The sequence below is a fragment of the Scomber scombrus genome, chromosome 10, assembly GCF_963691925.1.
Source record: "Scomber scombrus chromosome 10, fScoSco1.1, whole genome shotgun sequence".
In the NCBI taxonomy this organism is placed as follows: domain Eukaryota; kingdom Metazoa; phylum Chordata; class Actinopteri; order Scombriformes; family Scombridae; genus Scomber; species Scomber scombrus.
In genome coordinates this window covers 7,942,681-7,958,093 of record NC_084979.1, presented here as the reverse complement: position 1 = coordinate 7,958,093, position 15,413 = coordinate 7,942,681, and the positions used below count along the sequence as shown (strand labels likewise).

Sequence of the window (15,413 nt, the reverse complement as noted above, 5' to 3'; positions counted from 1 at the left end):
CGGTGGAATGCCATACTTTGTACCACTGTGGTTTCTGCATTTCCTTGGTCTCCCTCTGCGTAGTGAGGATGAGACAGGCTCGCAGGGCAGACACAGCCCCTTCTCGGATAGCCTGCTTAGGGTCCCATACTGCATAGAAGATGTTGTCAAAGAAGGGCTGCACTTGCTGAAAGAAGAAGGTGGGTGCACTCACAGCCAGCTCCCTCAACACCAACACCTGGAACAGACAGAATCCCATTTTGTGACTGGTCATTAATTGCATTTCTTAGGTTTGCTCTTTTAAAGTGTAAATAAATGGTAACATTGTACTTTTCAGACCTGCAGCAATAATAACATTCCAATTATATAAAGTTCAACCCTCTGGAATTTATAAAAATGTATAGCTGCACAACTGATGTTCACTGCTGCCCCTTTTAAATAATAGTGACCTTTTAACAATGAAGAAAAAAGTGTCAGTTTGTTAGCTGGAACAGTAGATCATTTCAAGCAAGGCTTTATAAACTGTAGGGTTTATGTTATTTAAGGAAAATTACTCGAGGAAGGTGAATAACGTAGGGAGTAGTATTAATGTTTTAATCCTAAAGGACACTGGTATTACAAGCAAAATGCAACACTGTCTCCTGAAAGGCAATGAGCCTTCCAGAGAAAGCAAGACCAGCCACGAGCCACATGACGAGTTCAGCTTTACAATGTGAGGGGGGGAAAAAGCAACAGTGCAATTGGACAGCCATGAGTGAAATTGTACTCTACCCTCATCTCCATCATATGTAAACACCACCGAGAAGTGGTGTTATTTCAACGACAAACAACACACTCCCTGCTTTTTGCTAATCACTTACTGCAGCATGACGCCTGCCTTCATTCCTGTCTGCTCCCAGCCACTCCAGGGCCCTCTTCACTTCAAACTCCACATACTCAGCAGTGAAGGTGTCCCCTGCCATAGACAGGTGGCCCATGGCTTTAGAGGCCATCTCCATCACAACAGAGTCACCGGAGGGGAGCAGGTTGCGCAGGTAGTTGGCAAAGCGGCTGATCCTGGTGGCATTGCCTCCCTCAACTCCTATCAGACTCACTGGAACAAAGGATCAAATCACAGTTAATGCATATACTGTATGTGCTGTCACAGGTTCATTGTGTGTATAGTGTTATACACCATTTAAATTAAGTAACTAAATAAGAACATTTATTTATTCTAAGTTTACCTATAGCGAGAATTCCTCCTTTCTTCTCATTCACATCAGAGCTGGATACCAGCTCAAATATGTGGTGGTTTAACTCATCATAGAATGTAGTGGCTTCATCTTGGCTTATCTGTGGGTGGCACAAACAAACCAGTATTACAAAACACAGTTAAGAGGAAAATGCAACAACTGGGTATCTAGAAAATACCCAATCTAGAAATAGGTACTCTATTTTGTTTTTATTATCCCTGCATATGATGTTATATCTATAACAAAAAGGAACTGTGGAGTTATATTTACTCCTGAAACACCGTGTAAACAGCTGATCACTCTTCCAGCTCCTGTGGGGAGGTGCAGTCATACTGAAATGATACCCTCACGGCAGATGCATGTTATGTCCACATATGTTTTTTGCTCATACCTCTCTGAGCTCTGTAGTCACATAGTGCTGCAGCTCTTTGGCCGATTTTGCTCTAGTGTCTTCATTTCGACTCTTCAGGCCACTCACAAACTGTTGCAGCACAGTGGCTGTGCCTGACATGATCACCATTTGGACGACTTTATCTGCAAGGAGACAAATAAAATGAATATGTATTGAGTACAACGTGCTAGACTGTCAAACAAAGAATGAAGTATAAATGACATACTTGACAGGCACAAAATAGTAGCCCTGAGGTGGTAACACACCAGGTCAACATTGCAGGCGTTACGGCTAACGTTAGCTAGCACGTCCGGTTAGCTAGTGAAATAAATTGTAAACATTGCGAGGCAACACACATATACCAAACAGAAACACAATGCTAACCTGTAAATATAGCATTCCTCCACACCCGGACAAGTCCAGGTAGTATAGGTTTGGTGTAGGCTAATTCACAGCCCAGTCAGTGTATCATGCTGGTTTTGTTTAGCTAACGTTAGCTAGCACTGACGTTAACCTACATAATGTAGCAAACTGTTAGCTACGAGGTGAAGTGTAACAAATGTATACAACTTACGTGTTCCCAGTAAAGAGTCGGCCACTTAATTCCTTTTCGGTTCTTGTAGGATATCTCTCATTGTACGACAACACGGCTAGTACAGTGCAAGGTGAGCTAGCTGTATGTGTGTATCTCTACTGGTAAGTTGGACTGACTCCAGCAGGACACACAACAAACGTCACAAACGTCACAAGCGTAAAGCTGCGCAGTCTGCGTAAAGCTGCGCAGTTTGCGCAAAGCAGCTGAGAACAGATTTATTGTACTCACAATTGAATATTAGTAGTTGTTTGACTTTATGCTTCTATTCCCATACACTTACTTTCTTTTTACTCCACTTAATTTATCTAGGGGTTGTAGTGTGTATAAATGAGTTAACACACCACCTGAACGTGTCATTACCATACTGTACATAAAATAAAGTTAAATGTAGGATTATATTATAAAGTAAAGTACAGTTAACGGATATTTGTCATGGCACACATATTAAAATCACATTAATTAATAATATTGATGATGGCTGCACTTTAATCAGGTATTCAATCTCCAGGGCATTGTGCGTACTGGCTCACTGACATGGCTTTCTGGCACACCTGAATGCAAAGGAGCCAATTTGTATGTTATCACATGTTCTTCCCTGCTTTAATATGTAAAAGATAAGTACTTATTTCTTTTTCTCTGCACTAAATATTACCTGATTTTTATTGTTTGATGTACTGTTGTCGTGTTTTATGTGCCTTGTAAGGTGTCCTTGAGTGCTTTGAAAGGCGCCTTTAGATATAATGCATTATTATTATGATGATGATGATTATTATTATGATTATGATGATGATGATTATTATTATTATTATTATTATTATTATTATTATTATTATTATTATTATTATTATTATTATTATTATTATTATTATTACAAAAAAGGGCTGAATTACCAATTTGCCAAAACGGGCCCCCATGGCACCAGCGTAACCACGTGTCAACTGTTTCTACTGATTTAATTATGAACTACAGGCATGGTAAAGAGTTTAACCCTTACATACTGTTTGGGTCAAATTTGACCCGTTTAGACATTTGACAGCTGTAAAAACACCCCAAATCTCCTTTACCCTGAAATGTGGCTACTTTTCATAAAGTGGCCCAAAATGCACAAAAATACTTTTGTGCAGGTGCTACAAATTGTTGTCCATTGAGGCTGTTCTGGGTCAAATTTGACTCGTATCTATTGACATGGCTTTTTGTTAAATGAATAGTTAATAGTTTTAATAAGATAGTAGTTATGAGGATTTCTTTTAATGATGTAGCAGTGAAGACTGATGGCTCTAATGGTTATACAATAAACCCCACAGTTCCATAAAATTCTTGTCATTTTCATTTTCAATAAAATACATTTAAATCATTATTGCTATGTTATATTTTCATGTCATAGGTCAAATAGTGTGATAGGGTGTTTTTTCTCCAAAAATAGGTGGTATAAATAAAAATACACTCTCTCTGCTCTCTGAAACTATAATCAAGGTTTAATCACATCATTTATTGATCAGTCAGATCGACTATTGGTGCTTTCTAAACAGATCTGTGGTTCAAAATTTGATATAGACCCTTTTTATGAGGGGATTCTCAAACCATGTCAAAAATTGACCTGGAACATACTGCAAGGGTGTATAATATGAACAGTATCTAAGGGTTAAGGTAGGTCCAGCTATATTACTTCATCTGCCAGGTTCCACCAGGAGCCAGCCCTCTTCTTCCCTTTTTCTCTCATCTCCACATTATGGTTTGGTTCGACATTTCACTTCCTTTAACACACATATACAGTACATTCCTCACTCAGCCATACATTTCTAGACTACTGATGCAAGTAAAGCTCAAAATCTTATAATTATCTTTTGTACTGGTTGTTTATTTAAAATAACATCAATTTCAGTTTTGTCTTGATATTGTTTATTAAAAAAATATTGTTTTTGGGCCCATGTATTATTTGAGTAGGACTGACATTGCACACTGAGTAGGATGGTGAAATTGGGCATGAAATGGGCCCCCTTGCAAGTTAATCCAGGCTTGCTAATACTCCTCTACATAGATTGCATTAGGAACTCAATTTTCTTTATATCAAGCAATTATTCACCCTAGTTCTTAATATGTGAAGGATTTGAAAACTATTTTCATGTGAGAAGACATAATCTGAGATTGATGACAACATTTCCAGAGTTATCACATTCAATATACAGATTGTAGAAGCAGAGCAACAAATCGAGACACAGTGAATTAATAGTCAAGTCAAAGTCAAAAGCTTTATTGTCATATGTGAAATTACTCACTTTGTACAATGAAATTCTTAGAGTGAATAAACCAGCAGCTAGGATCAAGATTAATGGGAGTCTTCCAAATTCTATCACGCAAGAAAGTGGCTGTTGTCAGGGTTTCTCAGCAAGTCTTCCTCTCTTTTTTTTTTTAAAACTCTGAGCTTAAGTTTGAAATAAATTAAATCATAAAATGTGGAAGGTTGCGGAAGATAGTGTTATTTACAAATGTCTTGGTATACCTATCCCTCCTTGCACTTTTGTCAACTCTTACAGACTATGGTCTACTATTAAATGTATAAAAAACAAAAGGTTTTAGTTTTAATTATAGGCCAGGTCTGGAAACTAATAAAGTATCGTAAAGTCAATCCACCACAAGACTTAAGTAGATATACAATCCATCAATTACAACCTGTTATTCTCTAGAATGAAATCTGATATTGGAAGATAGAGTCCAGTTCATATGATAAGCATCACCTCTAGAGTTGAGATGATTAAAAATGAACATATTTCCGAGGTTACTGTACCTGTTCCAGACTCAGCCAGTGGAGATAACAGATAAAGATTTCATGGGATGGGATAAAATGATGATATGATATGAGATATATTTGGCAAAGAAAAAGATAGAGGACCAGAACTTTGTGATTACTGAGAATTAAGGGAGGTTAGCTCTCCTTTGGTTAAAGAGTTGTTAACAAACTGCAAAAGTAAAGACACTCTTGAATCTGTGCAATGCATCCTACTTAGCAAGATGGAAAAAATTCATGGTAGTGCAACAGATGGCGTTCCCATACAGTATTAATAAAATATTAATTGGACTCGGGTAGGTAGTTAATCTCGAAACTATACACAGGTGTGGAAAATGATACACTGTATATATAAAAGAGAAGTGGGAGGAAGAGGCTAATATTGTGTTATCAGTGGACAAATGGGAAGAGATTAATGAGCAAAAGTAGATAAAAAAACTTGCCCCTTATCTTGGAGGGAATACGGATGGAAAAATATTACAGGATTTTTTTTATAACACCGGAAAAGAAAAAATAGCAAGATACAAGGTGTTGGAGATTATGCAGAGCAAATAAAGCTGATCACTTCCATGTCTTCTGGGATTGCCCCTAGCCTTTACTGGCAGGAGTTAAAGAAATGTATAGAAGGTAGAATTTCCACTTACATTTGAGGTATTATACTTTTGGAAGGACTCACAAGATTTGGAGGAAAATAAATGTTCAGGATAATGTTAATTGCAAATAAGACAGACGTTACAGTACTAGAAAATGGCTCAAGACAGAGGTACCTAAGATTGAGGATTGGTTTCATGTAATGCATAATATATGTACGATGGAGAAGATGACTATTTCTTCCAGATCAGAACTGGACAAATTTAACATAATTTGGGCAAATTGGTTTGAATATATATCACCGAACAGGTCAGGCTTTATATGAAAGAGTGCACCCATTGATTCATTGCTACAGATTTTGAAAGGTTCTTTTATTTGCTACACTGGTAACATATTCAGAATCTCCATTCTGACAGAATTAGAAATATAATATGTGGGGTAAGGTACAGGGTAGATGTATGAATTTTAAAAAAGAAGAAGAGAGAATAGAGAATATTATTCATTGTGCTTTTTCTTTTCTCTCTTTAATTCAAATGACTGATACATACATATATATACCTGTGTGGGGCCATTATATATATATATATATATATATATATATGTATATATATATATATATATATATATATATATATATATATATATATATATATAAGGCCCCACACAACATTATTTTTCAAGTAATTTTTAGTTTGCACTCTTTTGTAATTGTCACCCATAAAACTACTTTAAAGTTGTTGTTTTTTTAAAGAACAGGCACATATAACACAGGAAAACATTTATTAGATTATTATAAAATATATATGATTATTAGAATTACAAGACAGTAGTGGTCATTGTGCTACAGTAATAGAGATGCTTGCATGGTGTATGAGCACATACATGGCTGTCGACATTCAGAATCAATGTATGAGAATGTGAGTGTATCAAAAGCAACTAAATGGCACGGACCTTCCACACAAAACATAAAACAAAATAAACTGGCGTGAAATGAGATCATTACAACTGGATATACAAAATATAGCTTTAGATACATTTACTGTGTACATGTGTGGCTATTGTTCTTTCACAGTGTAAATCATTGTCAGCCTCAGGGGGGAGACATTGCCCAGGTCAACAATAAGCTTGTAGAACTACTGTAAGAACACACAATATCTCACTTAATGCAGCTCCAGGTCTGAGCGGTGACATTTCCCACAGTGCAACACACCAATTAAACCTGGGCTCTCTTATTTTTCAGTTAAAGGAAATTGGACTGTAAATGTCAAATACATTTTCATCATTGAAAAGAACATAATTACCATCGCCTTCTACATTTATGCCATCATTAGATTGAGGTCATGGTAAGGTAAGATGTTGCCACGGGCAAACAAACATTTCATTCATTCTTTTAAGGGCTCAGGTATATCAGTATTTGCCACACTGGAGTGTGGAGATGATGAAGGGTTGTTTTGGAGGTTCCAAGAGGTCCCATGCAAAAGGGGGAATAATTTGTTTAAACGATAAAATTCAGGCTGTAACAGTGGCTGTTTTTTTAAGAATTTGCTGTTATCACTGGCTTTTAGTTGTTGTTGACAGTAGTAAGATATGATACATACAGCAAGTGGCCTAGGTCTAACCAAATGGGTACATCTAAAAAATAATCTCTTAATGTAAGTATATATTTTGGGATTCTAGATGTCTAAAATGTGGGGGAAAGTTGATGTAATGTGACCATGATTAATGCAGTCAGTAGCCAGCCTTTTGATAGTTAAGATTAGTGGATGAAGCAAAGTATCCAGCTTCTGTAGAATGAGTGTTCCTTACATGGAGCCTTCCAACAATGTTTTATCTTCCTGAGATTTTCCAGATCCAACCTACCTCCACTGTCCCATGTTATGTCAGGGTCATGATGTTTGGCCATGGTCTGAGGCTTGCCTGTCTTCACTGTGGTTGTCTTGTCTGTGTTTAGCTGGGCCTGGCTTCTCTCCATCAGACCACTTTTTGTGTTGACAGGATCCAATGCTTCTTTTGTTTAAAAGAGCTGGATCTCAGCCATCTTTCAAGATACCCTGAAGACATCTATTTATCATCTGCCACAAATCCAGATTCTCCAGCTGCTATAGTATCAACTGACTCTTCCCCTCAACCTTGGACAATGATGTGAAGAATGATTTTGCACTCCCAGCATGTCTGACTTCAAGTACTCTCAGGCAAAACGATCATTACCAAAAAGAAGAAAAAGAAAATGTATTTTGCAGTGTATCACAAAATAACTAGCTTCCTCTTCGGTGTAATAATTTGATTGTGAAAGCAGCAGGTGACATTGCTACTATGACCCTGTCAAAATGTTTTTCAAGCTGTTAAAGTGTCATGAGCCTTTCATTTAGGGAACTGAAAACTGCAGCTGAACTAAGCTTTCTCTTTTCTAAATAGCTTCTAAAAGAGAGACCACCACTTAATATGAAGGTTAACACAAGAATCTGGTTAAAAGTAGTCTTAAAATTACCTGTGTTTCAATTCACTTTGGTACAAGCATGTAAGCAGCGGTTTCAGTTCCACTCTAGTGAATCGGGAACTTAATTCACCTTGATGCATGCACAGTTGTATTATTTGTAGTAATTAAGATTTTCATTGAGTTATATAAACTCATAAGCTTTCATTCTGATGGAAAGGGTAAATAACAAAATAACATTCACACAGATTGCAATCAAAGACTGAAAAATAATATTATCACAAATGTCACCAATGAACATTTTATTGCTGATTTAATTGGTGTATGATTCAGTAATTAAAACTCAAAGCAGAGCAATGTGTGTGTCTGTGTGAGTGCATTTGACACTGCAAGTGTGTACGCATGTGCCTGCTTTGTATGTACACAAATGTATGATAATGTGTAATGCTGTGACTGTGTGTGTGTGTGTGTGTGTGTGTGTGTGTGTGTGTGTGTGTGTGTGTGCGTGTGCGTGTGTGTGCGTGTGCGATGCGGTTTTTCAGAGGGACGAGAAGTGCAAAGAGAGCCTGGCACCCTTACAACACTTTACACGGAGAAAATGAGAGGGTTGAGGGGGTGGGAAACCAAACATAACATAACAACACTGGGAAGGGGAGCAGATCCCTACCTTTGTGCCCAAGGGCCCCCCTCCCTCTCTCAAGACTGTCCGAGCCAGACATATTTCATGTATGAGACATCGACACACTCAATCAGCAAGACCCACCTTTCTTTTAGACGTGTGCTTTCACTGGAGAGCTTGTGTGTGTGTGTGTGTGTGTGTGTGTGTGTGTGTGTGTGTGTGTGTGCCAGAAATAAAAAAAGAAAGAAAGAAAGGGAAGAGTTCCTTAGGAAGATGAAACACACATGCTGTCACACACACACACACACACACACACACACACACACACACACACACACACACACACACACACACACACACACACACACACACACACACACACAAAACCACTTGAACACCACAAATGTATGCACACTCACTGCCTCACAGGCTCTTGTCCTAACAGGCCTCCTCTGCTTAGTGACAGACAGGATGTTGGGCGCACTTTCATCAGTCTGAGGCTTTGATTCCCCCGCCGTCATTCCTGTTTATTTTCCTGCTTTGTCCCTTCACTCAGCTGCACTTTTGTAATATTTCCCCTATGATGGAGCCTGTCATTCCATCTAGACTGAAGGGAGGGGGGGGGGGTTGGAAAGGTGAGCTTACTCCTGCGTTTACTCCTACACCCACCTTGTTCATTTACCATTCATCCATCTGTTAATCCTTCCCACCTTCATCCTTCCCTCCCCCTGTCACGCACTTCATGATTAACCCCCCCCCACCACCACCACCACACACTCACACACTTCCCCCTTCCCTATTTCATTCCGTCACGTGTTGTCAGCAGGGATTTTTGTTAAGCAGAAGGAGGGTTCGGTATGAGTCACAGATTCCTGGGCAAAGATTCACAAGGTAACATCTGGTTTTCAGTGCTGGGGGCAGCTTTCACCCACTACCTGGCCAAAACTGTATCCTGGCCCGTATGTATCTACCCACCTGCGTGGGCAAAACGCCTGTGGATCTCTTTGCTATGGCACTGCCATTAAAACCTTCTCTGGAAGTGGAAGTTGATGATGGTAGGCCTGCAATTTTGGCTTCCCATCCTGCAGACTTGGCATGAATAGCAGGAAGCCCAACCTAAACATCATGCACCCTTTTTAGATATAGAAATACCACGATAGTCAAGCCAGAACTGTACCAACAGTTTTCAACGCACAGTGTTGGATGTTTGGTGGAAGAGGATCTGATCTGTGAATTTGTAAGATTTATAATGGCTTTTCCTCAATCTTATCATTTTGCTGCATACAAGTAGATCCGATCTCAGTAGTGGCAGGAGAAATAAATCATTAGACCATCCGTATTGAATCAGCACAGCTGGTCAAATAAAAAAGGTAAAAAAGTGGCATGAAGACAGTGAGGTGTGCAATTAGCTAATGCAACCAGACAGCCATTTTGGGTTGAACAAGTCTGCAGAGGAGGATGCGATGATGATGCTGCAGTTTCTTGTCACAGTGCTTAGTTTGTCTTCTGGCACACTGCTCAGCTCCCTGACTGGAAGGGCAGTTACATAAACACGCGCGCAGTCACTCACTCTCTCTCACACACACACACACACACACACACACACACACACACACACACACACACACACACACACACACACACACACACACACACACACACACACACACACACACACACACACACACACACACACACACACACACACACACACACACACACACACACACAGAATCAACCTATTGATCAAGTTTCTGCTAATCCATGAATCGCTGTGCAGGGAAAACCTAAGGCCAGTTTATGGAAATGATAATCATGTACATTAAAAAGTCCTTAATTAGGGAGCATAACAGTGGACACCGGTACCTCTGGTTCAAAACGGTGTTGTCGCTTCCACAGGAGAATTACTCAGAATTTCTCCTTCAGACCACTGTCCTCCTATGAAATCCTGTTGTTAAGGAGAGATTCAATATATCAAACAGAGAGGATATAACATAATCCATTAATGGTGATTTAGAGTGGTCAGTTTCATTTCAAATTGGTATCTCATTACACATCTAGCAACAGAAATAGCCAGCAGGTACAGAATACAAAATCAGCTCAGCAGCGGTGACTAAATCATTTGGAGTCAGACAGGTTTTGATCTTGCCATTCATCTGCAGTGGCGCGGTCGTGGGCGTTCACATTAGACTAATTTCCTAATGGATTCTGGCGAGCGCCCGCCAAAGAGCAAGCTAGGAATGAATGAATGGTATCCATTAGACAAAATGGTCGTTGGTAAATTGTGGCCACTCTGCATAAACGGGCGGGAGCTGGAGCAGATGGATGGAGAGGTCTCGTACCCAACTCATAGTAATGGAAGCTGGCTCGCTATCATTCACTGCCTTCAATATGGCCAGTAAACCGTTCACAGCTGGTTTTGAAGATAATGATTTACAGGAAGCTCATACTGACATAATGAATTTGACATTAGCATTTGGTAATCCCAACAATGAGGATTTCTGTTATTTCATGGACTTAGAAAATACCTTTAAATGACCTTGAGGATGACTCTTTCCGACATATAATGTGCTTGTGTGGAAACTTTACACATTAAATCCACTCTAGGAGGCAATACAGTCGCCCTGTGTGACATGAGGAAGTGGGGGGACTTTATCCAGTTTCCTATCTATAATAAAGCAGACACAGTCTACATGGTCTTCCTCACTGACACTCCTTTATCTTGTCTCCACTCAACCTTATCTATGGTAATCCATTCAGATAAGACAGATACTAATGATGGTAGCAAACCTCGAGGACTGTAAGGCCTGCATTTTCACATGAACAGTGGGAAAGATACTACATGTTTGGCTGTGAGAAAAAAGGAGAGACGGGGCCCGTGAGAATCCACCACAAGTCACCCAGATGGTGAATATGTACCTGTTTGTTCATTCCATTGACACAGACAACAAACTTTTAAGCTCTGCTCAAGGTCTCAAGCTGCAGATCTCCAGACTAAAAGAAAAAAGCCGGAGAGAGAAAAAAAGAAATGGGAGAGGCTCCACAGGGCATTGAACTATCTGACATTCCAGTTAAATGCACAGGGATAAAACCAGGTGTGAAACCACCTCTCCTGTTTAGACTTGACGCCACAAAGCAGAGGGCCATCTGGCAAACTGTCAGACAGCTAAACACAGTCTGTTCATTGCAGCGTTTCTACCTCCACTGTTTGTCTTGGGAAAGTGGTGCTGCATTTGGAGGAATATAATGTGGCAATGGAAAACACCTCATTTATACTCCTTAACTTCTCATCTTGCTTGTCTGTAGGCGGTATGGAGAAAGGGAACCTTTTATAAGTTTCATTTGGAAATAAATGTGTCCGTATTTTCAATACTTCCAATACATCTCCATCAGATGGAAGTAAAAAGAAAAAAACTAGCTTAGCACTAGTTGCATCAATATACATAAACAGCAGAATTAAACACATTTGCAATGAGTAAGTCCAAGAACCAATATGTAGTGCCGAAAACCAAACAATCTATTATTGTGAATGACAAACTACACCTTTCTGGGAAACCAATCAGCTTTAAACGAACTTTCTACCAAGCAGTCTAACGGCTCCAAAATAGATCTGAATTGTGGAGAAAAACACAACTGAAAAAAGCAATTTTCTTATGCAAATGCAGTGAGCCGCTATAATCGTTTCATATATATGTCAGTTCAACATGGATCTAATGAAAATCTTAGTGTCTCACACACACTAGCACATGTAAATGTTTGCCCTTATGGCAAGAATATTAAAGATAGAAGTAAAACAATGCTGCAAGATATTTTGTATGAACCAAGAACCAGCACAGATGCCTGACAGTGAACATGTGTTCCACCACTGTTTGATCATAGCAGACTGGTCCTACTGGGGGGGAAAAAAATCCCTGATCATTGCAAGGCCTTGGTCTGCAACACGTCACCTCTCAACAAATCATACAGAGATTAAGTTATTGCTTTACCTTTTTACTAACATGTAGCTTCTCTTCATCCTGGAGCATTTGTTGTGAAGCTTGATTAGGTAATCTCTGTTCACGCATTAAAATCAAAAGAAAGCATGTTCTTCCTAGGGGCCTGCTTCAGTGTGAGAGGGCGTTAGAGTGAAGGAAAACAGGTGACCTGGTTATTTTATCAGTTCACTGGAAGGGTCCTGGAGCCTCCTGAGATCTTTTAAAGGGGTTAATGACATTACAATTCATTGGTGTCTCTGTACTATGTTTGCTCAAGATTTAAATGTGTGTAGTTTCTTAATAATAATATCTTGCTTTTGACTTAAGTACTGTATAATTTACATGCAAAGGAATTGGAGTTAGGAAATGTTAAGGTCAAATTTGAAGCAAATCATATTTCCAGACATGAAAGTGGAGCGTCTAATTTCCTTAAACAAATGTTATTCACTGTACAACCATCCATTTCATGAAGGCAACATGACAAACAAAGGCAAACTTCCAATAATGAAAAAAAAAAACATGTCATGTCTCATGCATCTGATCGTCTCCATCCTTATGATGTTACTCACATAGACATCTGAATATGAATGCATGCATGGATAAAAATATACAAACATCAGCCATGATGACTTGCATTTCACAAGGTAAATTCATCACCGGATAAGTTCATCAGTATTATTTCTCCAGCCAGGTTTGCTGCACTGGGAGACAGCAGAAAGACGATGGCTGTACAGGGTGTACTGTAAGAAACTGGACACTGTGTCTGTGGTCTGAGTCAGATAGATGCCAAGCAGGCACGGCTCACTCTTCTGTTCTCATGCTGATACCTGATAAAGGGGACTGGGCCTGTTCTCTGGAAAAACAAAAGAGCTACAGCAGCCTCATTTGATAGTGCTGGAATGTCTGTGTGTGTGTGTGAGAGTACTTTGTATATATGCTTGTTTCAAGTAGGGCAATTCCAAGTGGGTGTGTGCCTGCGCATTATCTATAAGAGCAATGTAAAACATATTATACTAAGCAGAGGAAATGAACAGACACCTTCAGGATAAAGGATGTTTGAAACAGAATACAAAACTGAAGACCAAGACAATGAATAACTTCAGCAGGAGTGGTGCATTATTTATGTAGCATGCACTGTGAGGTATCACTTACATGACTTTAACACAAGCTCAAAGGCTGGATTGGTTTTCGATACTGAGCTGCAGTGATTCTCTGGTGGACCATGATGCAGGGATACACCGGGGTGCAGCTATGCAGCTGCTTCTCGGTGAAACGCAGCCCCAGGGTTTTGCATACAATTTGGCTGCCATCTCTGGTTACACGTCTTTCTTTGCAGTGACACGCGTCTGAGTACAGTCAACTCTATTCAGTTGCAATCCGTTCCTCTGTGCAAGTCATCAACTCTCACTAAAGTGTAGCATATCAAAATAGATGATAAAAATAGGCTCCCTCATTGTCATAACTGTGAAAAGTACAGATTGACCAATGCAGGGGCAAGACAAGTAGAACACTCCTTAGAGCCAGTATTTTGTGCTGATTGACTAATTCATATCTGACTGTTCTCTTGCAATTTTTAGAAATATGAATAATTTTGCTCTGACTGTAAAAAACATGTTCCAAGACTGTAGAGCTGTCGAGTGATTCAACTAACACTGTCTGACTTTATCTGTGTTTTTAACGACTAGAATCAAACTCACATACATGTATGCAGAGAGAAAGAAGTCCAAGCAAAGGGCTTCCCAAACCTTTTGAGTGTATCTTCTTCATGTCAGCCAGTAAATCCCCTCTGCAGGGGATTCTGTTATTGCATCTGCCTCCACTTTGATTCACAATAAAGCCTAGAAGATGTCTCCTTTCAGTCAAATATCTGTTTAAGCTTGTTTACTTTCTGAACTTTTGTATTCAAATATTTGTGGGAGGAGGAGGACTGTCAGGAGAGAACTAGAAGTGGGAGGAAATGATTGTTCAGGTTTTCTAGTCATTTTGTTCCGTATCCACAAAACATCTTAAGGGATATTTCAAACTAACTCATTTAATTGGCCACACAATTGGCACATATGGCCACACATTACAAACTAGCAGAATATAGCAGAACAAGCTGTAAACTAAACATTGCCATATTGCAATGGGATCCACAAGTCTGAGACCACAATCTCATTTTATATTACCTTGTTGTTATGGTGAATGGGCTAGCAAGCAATTGCCTTACAAATACAACGTAACATTATCATTCTTTCGGGTTTTTGTTTATTTACATCTAATGAATGTAAAATTCACTCTCCTTGCTTTATTTCCATCTCCACCGACTGCTGATACCGGCTTATGTTACTGCTAGCTACTAGCTGCTATTTGCCCTGCAAGGAGGGGAAAATTAGGATGATTCTAAGGGCCCGTTACTGACAGTCCCTTAATATGTAAGTTAATTTTTTTTTAAATGAACCTATCATCATTCATTACATATACATCAAAAGGATATTTTATGTACATTGTACTCATCAAACCAATGGTTTATTTTACTTGATTTTGGCAAACGAAACCATCCAAAATCTCTGTATTTACCAAACACCCCCTCTCTTTAAATGGAATGGTTCAGTCCTGAATCCAAACCAGGTGCGGCACCTTCTCACCTGCTAGCAGCGAAATGCGAGTGAGGAGGAGTGCTAGGTTAGCAAAATGTCCCAGCAAATTCATTCATAAAATACAGTCAGCGTTCCAAAAAAGGAAAAACAAATAAAAGAAAGACAAGACACAGAACTTAAAGGGCGACAGTATGTCACCCATTTTTTCATTAAAAGGTGGGTCGAGTCCACGAG

General features: G+C 39.3%; 1 protein-coding gene across 3 annotated transcripts in view; it reads right to left on the bottom strand.

The window, feature by feature from the left end:
* mtor (mechanistic target of rapamycin kinase) overlaps positions 1-2,306 on the bottom strand; it is an 85,661-nt gene extending 83,355 nt beyond the window's left edge. For all 3 annotated transcript variants that reach the window (XM_062426536.1, XM_062426538.1, XM_062426539.1), the window contains exons 1-5: positions 2,177-2,306; positions 1,603-1,745; positions 1,203-1,311; positions 840-1,072; positions 17-217 (exon numbers count right to left, since the gene is read on the bottom strand). In XM_062426536.1, coding sequence (XP_062282520.1) covers positions 17-217; positions 840-1,072; positions 1,203-1,311; positions 1,603-1,731 — 672 coding nt within the window. In that variant the 5' untranslated portion in view covers positions 1,732-1,745; positions 2,177-2,306. The remainder of the gene's footprint in view (positions 1-16; positions 218-839; positions 1,073-1,202; positions 1,312-1,602; positions 1,746-2,176) is intronic.
* Positions 2,307-15,413: the final 13,107 nt, after the last annotated feature.